We start from the raw sequence: 6,664 nt of genomic DNA on the forward strand, positions 1-6,664 counted from the left end.
GTTTGTATCATTTTTGACAATTTTCTTACACCACAGTTTCTGATTAATGCATCGCACACAGTTTGGTCGAAGGGTCTCTGATCCATGTGTCGCGTTTGGACCATCCTGCAGTAGTGTATGGCTAAGTCTATTTCCTTAATTTGAACTAAAGTCAAATATTAATCTAGCAAGTCTTACTGTGTGTAAATGGTTTTCAAACTTTATTTGAATTTAATTTCAGTTCATCTTTCCCTTTAGTTAAATATTTACTAAGTTTAATTCAATTCACTAAACCATACTGCATTAGTTTTATTTAATTAATCCTAGAGTTTCAACGTTATGATCAAACTGTGTTTGAATTAAATTCAATTGTCATTTTTAATTTCCTAAAGTCAACTAATAAGCTCTAAAATATTTACTAAAGTCCATCTTATAGTTTCCCAACTCATTTGTACCATAACTGTTTTATTAAACAATTTATAAAATTCAAAGTTGAACAAATTCAGGTTTAGTTATTATTTGAATCATGGCTACTATCGAAACTATATTCAAATCAAAATTCTAAGCTATTTCAAAATTAGATTACAATAGCTAGGGTGAAACTGCAATTCACTAGTTTGAATTTGCAAAAAGAATCAATTTATTTGGATTCAATATGTGCAAGTTATGCCCTATTCAAGTTCAAATTCATTCTGTTTGAATTTGAATTTTATAATATTCAAAAGTGAAATATTTCTATCATCTCCTTCGTCTAGACATTGATAGGAAAAGGCCCAACAGGCAATACGATACCAAGACCAGAAAGATCAATCGCATGAATGTACAGGAGCTGATAAGAATGATATCAGCATCAGGATACACACAAACAACAACAAAGAAATGTGAAAAATAAAATGACAAAAGGAAAGCAAAGGAAAGCGGTAGCACTAACATTGTAGAAAAGAATACAACCCTTGGTAGGCTTGCCTTTTGAAACAGCCTTGTGAGGTTCATCAGCGATGAACTTGGACCAGTTCAGATTTTTAACATCGTCAATGTTTCGCTGCAAGTTAAAACAAGGGTTAAGCTCATCAAGTTACCACGGGGACATACATTGAAGTTATCAGGCACATAAATAAAAATTGACCATCACTAAAATCGAACAAAGGGATCCATATAACTTACCAACACAACATACCACCTGGGGTTGACCTTCTTGGATGTTGTCGGGGCGATGACAGTATTGCCCGCAAGCATAAGCCACATCCGCTTGAAATTGGTGTCAGAGTTGTCAGAACTCGTGATGAGATCGAGAAGCTCTGTCATTTTATGGGTATATCCAAATTCACCAAACATATCAAGCCCTAACTTGATATCAGCTTTAGTAGGAATGTTGTAAGGAATATCCTTCCCTCCACGTGGCACGCCCATCACACGATGGACATATTCTTCTTTAACAGGAAGCCTGCCCCGCCCTGGAACGACCACCTCACGGGATTCAAGGTCGTCCAACCCGGCAAGCCACACATTGAGACCGTTGGAAAGATGGCCGCACTTGATGTTCTGAAGGCTTGTGAAGTCCATCTCATCAATGGCATCTTGCCTGTCTTGAGGCATATCTTTGCAGGCAAGCAAAAGAGAACTAGGTGAGGCCCTGTTCCGCGGAGGCGGGGGAGGGCACTTCGGCTTTTTCGAAGGAATTTCATCAATGTCATCACCATCTCCTTTGCGCTTCCCCAGTATTGTGCCCTTGTCACATACAAAATAAATAAGGCCAATGAAACCCATTAGATGACATTAAAAACTGCTACCCCTAGTCATATCAACAACAATAAACTGGTATTTGCAAGGGAAATATACCCATGATAATCAAAGCACTGTGGCCCCTCTGATAAGAAATAAAAAGTACCATTCCCCTGGTAAATTCAAGCACTATGCACATGATTAAAAGTCAAAAGCACTTGATAACTTACAGCACTATGACCTTGGTAAATCAAGCATTATGCACCTGGTAATTCAGGCACCATGCCACTGGTAAGTGCAAACAACATCCATTTGATGGTTTATAGAAATATTACCCTGATAATTTTAGCATCGTGCCCATGGTAATTAAAGCACAATGGGGCTGGTGAGCACAAAATTTACCATACCAGTGAAACTTTAAGCACTGTGCTACAGGTAATTTGAACACGCCCCCGAAACCCTTCCCCCGCGCCGCCACCCGCGAGGCGCCCGGGGCGGGCGCCAAGATCCCCTCGCCGTCGGCCTCCCTTCCTCCTCCCTCCTCCCTCGCCGCTACCAGGGAGCGTGGTCGGGCAAAGCCCGACCAGCACCGGCGCCGGCGGGGCGTCTTCTTCTTCCTCCTTCGCGCGAGATGGGGCAGCGCGGGCTCCTCCTTCGTGTGCGAACGCGGTGCGGGCGCGGGATACCATGGCGTGGCGGCGCGTGGCATTGCGTACGTGGCCGACTGCATAGTGGAGCGTGCCTCGCCGCGGTGGCCGGATCCGCCCGGCAGGCGGCGTGGGCGGTGGCTGGGGTCCGGCTTCGGGCTACTGGCGGCTGCGCTGGTTCCTCTCCGTCACGGGTGTGCGGCGGTGGTGCGGTTCGGCCGATGGCGGTCCGGCGACCTGGTGGTGGTGGCCGGCGATGCGCGTGGTGGTGGTGCTTACACTTGGCGACTCTCTGTGCGGGGAGGCAGGGGAGCGGCTTGGACAGGGGCGGCGGCGTCGACTGCTTGCCGGTTGCAGCGCAAAGGCGGGAACTTTATGGGCCTCGGAGATCCCGGCCGGCCTGTGCAGCCAGGGCCTGGTATGTTCCTGCTATTGTGTCCGGTCAGCTACCGTCTTAGACGGTGGAGGTGGGGCCCTCCCGCGTGCCGACGGTGCTGCTACCCTAGTCCCGGCTCCTCTTCTTCCTTGTGCTTCACGGTCCTCTCTCCTCAGAGCGTACCGGGGGAAACCCTTGGCGGCAGCGTCGTCATCGTCGCGTCCCTTCTTGGAGGTGTTGATTGGTACCGGTGCTTTGGTGGCTCGGAGCTTGGTGGGCGATCTCCAGTGGGTATAGCGGCAACGAGGCTTCTTCTTCGTTTTTATCGATCCGCCGTTGTCGGTATTTGTTTCTCTTGTATTTTCTCTTTCTTTTCTTTTAGGCGTGATTGTGCTGCTTCCGCCCCAGCACCTATCGTTGGATGTATCGGTTGGTTGCTTTGTATACAAAGCGGGGGGAACCCTTTTTCGGTAAAATTTGAACACAATGCTACTAGTAAGTACAATACCATGCTCCTGATAATTACTAGCACAACAGCATTGGTAATTCAAGCACTATAAAACCTGGTAACTCGAGCACTATAACACTAAGCAATAACAAATCATACATCTGACATATGAACAACTAGGAGAAAATCATGGGGTTACCATTCAAAAACACATACAACATTTTAGCCACCTACTGCACAGCCTAATCCACAATCAACAAAACAAAGCCAGTGGCCAAATCCGTTAGATAACACCTCCGGATTAAACCTATGGCGCTCCGCCACAAAATTATAACCACCACCCACCCGCCGACCAAAATCGCATAGAAATAACCAAATCCGAGCATCCATCTCGTAGTAAACCTTAAACGTAACCTAATCCCAGGAACCACCGGCCGAATTCGAAAGGTACAACCACTAAATCTGCAGCGGAATGGAGGGGGAAAACACTAGGAAGAAACAGAGGGGGTGGGGGATGGAATCCTCACCTGCGAACCAGCCGCCGCCCGCCGAGAACCAGACGGCGCCGCCGCCCGGAAACGCCATGGATGGAGAAGATACTCGGAGGAGAGGGAGAGCAATGGCGAATGCGAGTCGCGGTGCGCGAAACGGAGAAGTAATGTGGGCGAAGGAGGGGAGAGGGAGTGGAGTTCATGCGCATTAGGGGGAGGGGCGGTTTCAACCGGAACCCACATGTCATCGACGCCAAAGACTAATGGCTACACACACGCCCCCCGTAATGTGTGCTTCACTCGCGTGGAACTGCCAACCAACTACGAGCCGTTTGATTCAAATGAATGGCATCTGAGTCGTTCGGATATGAAACAACTAAGCGATCAGTCGGAAATTAGCTTTCTCGTAATTTTAATTGTTTCAGTTTGACGAAATCTATATTGTCTAAGGTTTTTTTTTCAAGATGAATGTGCGTGGCAACGCGTGCCTTCATCGTCCAGTGTATAACACGAGACCCCATGATACTCCGGATCTAGAGTGGCAGATAAAGCTCGGGCACTTTAATTTTGCAACTTTGACTCAGCGAATTAGCTGTAATAAAGATGAAATATATTAGCAGTAGAAAAATGAACAAACTGGACGCAATCCGAGGCTGTAAGAGTGTGATGCCGACTGGGTAAGCACCAGTTTAGTAGTACTACTAGTAGTATATATGTCAGTTGTGTCCACGTACACGTACGTACGTACGGCTAGCTGAGTGCAGGCCAGAAATATCTCGATCGCTTTTTACTGTCCGATGACTCCCCGTATAAAAGCGAACGACTTAACTAATTAGCTAGATACGAAGTAAACAGTTAGATTTTTTCTTTTGTTACGTTCCTTAGATTTTTTTTATATCAGAGACAAATATCGTGATCGTGATGCAAGGATGAACTTGGCCCTAGTATCGATCATGAAAAGCTACTAGCTAGGCGGTCTCTCGATTGAACTATTCTACTACTACTCTACATGGCAAGCTATCTGTGCTGTGCCCACTGAAGTATGAACATGTTTGATTATCCTTTTATTGTTAATCGTTGCTAATGCGGCAAATATCTCTGCATAATATCAGCAGCGCTACCAGTGCACCATGTGGGAGCCGATTAATGTTAATAATTACATGGATTCTCTTTTAAGCTTAATTCAGATTAGCATCATCACCAAATTACTGACGTGACAAATCACATACAACAGACCAGGAACATCACATATGGGCATATGGATCAAGGGCACATGTCAACAGAGGGAGGGACAGAAAGTTACGAGGGCACCGGAAACTCAGGTGCAAGAACTACTTCGGCCATGGTTGTGAAAACAAGGTGGTCATCCGTCATAGAGTAAGCAGTCAAAGCATGCAGATGGACGTCAGATGTAGTCGAATTTATGCGAGCAGTCATTCCGAGACGCTACCCAAAACTCTTATTTGCTCCTCAACCGGTGCAGGTTCTGAAGGGACGTGTGGTTTCGAAGTGCTATTCTTCTGGACAATTGGGCACACAATTGTCGGACAAGCAGCTCAGCGCTAGAGGGACCCCGGCTAGAGGGTGTGTTATGTTTTCTGCTCTATTCTTCATTGTGTGTGTAGCCTCTCTCTCTCTCTCTCTCTCTCTCTCTCTCTCTCTCTCTCTCTCTCTCTCTCTCTCTCTCTCTCTCTCTCTCTCTCTCTCTCTCTCTCTCTCTCTCTCTCTCGGCTCTAGATAAAGGGGATGTACAACCAGAACCAGACAGTGAACTGCCATGAAATTTTTTAGTTCTTCTAAGGCATAGAGCGTTAGCTCGAACTCGGCTCACACGACACGAAATGAATAAGCACGCGCGATGTTGCTTTCTTTTCTCATAGTACAAGGAATAGTAGAACATCTCCCCTTTTATATCGGAGTTTTTTTTTCCACCAAGCTAACAGTATGATACTAAACTTACACGTTTTTCATGCAACTCAAATGGGTATTATGATTTTAACTAAACTCAGACACAAGATTTAGTGTGCCATGTACTTGTACTCCCTCTACAAATAAATATCTGAAACGTCTTATATTTGTTTACATCTCACTTATAGATCACTAGACATCTTATATTTGTTTACAAACAAATGAGACGTTTTAGATCACCACTAAAGTGATCTAAAACGTTTTATATTTATTTACAGAGGGATACATATAGTTATTATTAATAGTTTGTAGTCCGGTTGTCAGACGATGTACAGAATACGGTTTTTTTTTTTTGCGGGGTTACATAATACCGTTCTTGTTTGTCTACGAGACCACGATGCATGTACTCGCAAGTTCCTGTCAGGGCCGACTCAACAAACGTACCAAATGACACGATCAAGAGTGAGACGGATGCAAGAATGTGCTGATATTTCTACCGGCGGAGAGCACCAACAGACAACAGTTGTCTTCTCGGCTACGCATACATGGACCACACGCACGCACTTGCGCGGGAACGGCGTACCCCGGGGAGGACACGTCGAAAGAGCGAGGGCGCTGCACGACGTGCGTCACAGTGGGAGCGGGACGGAGAAGCAGCGCGCGTGGCCCTCTTTTGCCGGGTATCCGCTGGGCTGGTGATACGACATGGCGCGCGATTGTGGTCGGGACCGGTACTATTTTACGTGCAGCAATAGGAGGCTACTACTACTACTAGTTGTGTGGTGCATGCATTCTGCGTGGGTACGTGTACGTACACCATGTTTCGGTGGGTTTCGCTTTACAAGTTTCTCCTCGTGGGTTTGGCCAGGGTTCAGTCACTCGGTTGGTGCTGTCCCCCGGCAGCAGCTCCGGCCGTCAGGGCCTCAGGGACGCCCGCTGTCTCGTCGTCAACGAAGAGCTAGGAGAGATGGCGTGCCGGAACTTATTATTCCACCCACTGCTTACTCTCTTTGCGACAGTATGTAAAGTCTTTTGATTAAGAATGCATTAAACGTATGTTGATTATACATTAAAAATATCAATGTAGTAGTTG

At 46.2% G+C, this 6,664-nt stretch overlaps 1 protein-coding gene across 1 annotated transcript; it reads right to left on the reverse strand.

The window, feature by feature from the left end:
• Nucleotides 1-737: 737 nt before the first annotated feature.
• LOC123082184 (uncharacterized) lies at nt 738-3,916 on the reverse strand. Its single transcript, XM_044504570.1, has 3 exons — nt 3,700-3,916; nt 1,144-1,707; nt 738-1,021 (listed from the first exon to the last, which is right to left on the reverse strand). The coding sequence occupies exons 1-3, from the start codon at nt 3,904-3,906 to the stop codon at nt 830-832; spliced, it is 963 nt and encodes a 320-aa protein (XP_044360505.1). The 5' UTR covers nt 3,907-3,916; the 3' UTR covers nt 738-829.
• Between the last annotated feature and the right edge of the window lie 2,748 nt (nt 3,917-6,664).

Source organism: Triticum aestivum, chromosome 4A (genome assembly GCF_018294505.1).
Source record: "Triticum aestivum cultivar Chinese Spring chromosome 4A, IWGSC CS RefSeq v2.1, whole genome shotgun sequence".
Lineage (NCBI taxonomy): Eukaryota > Viridiplantae > Streptophyta > Magnoliopsida > Poales > Poaceae > Triticum > Triticum aestivum.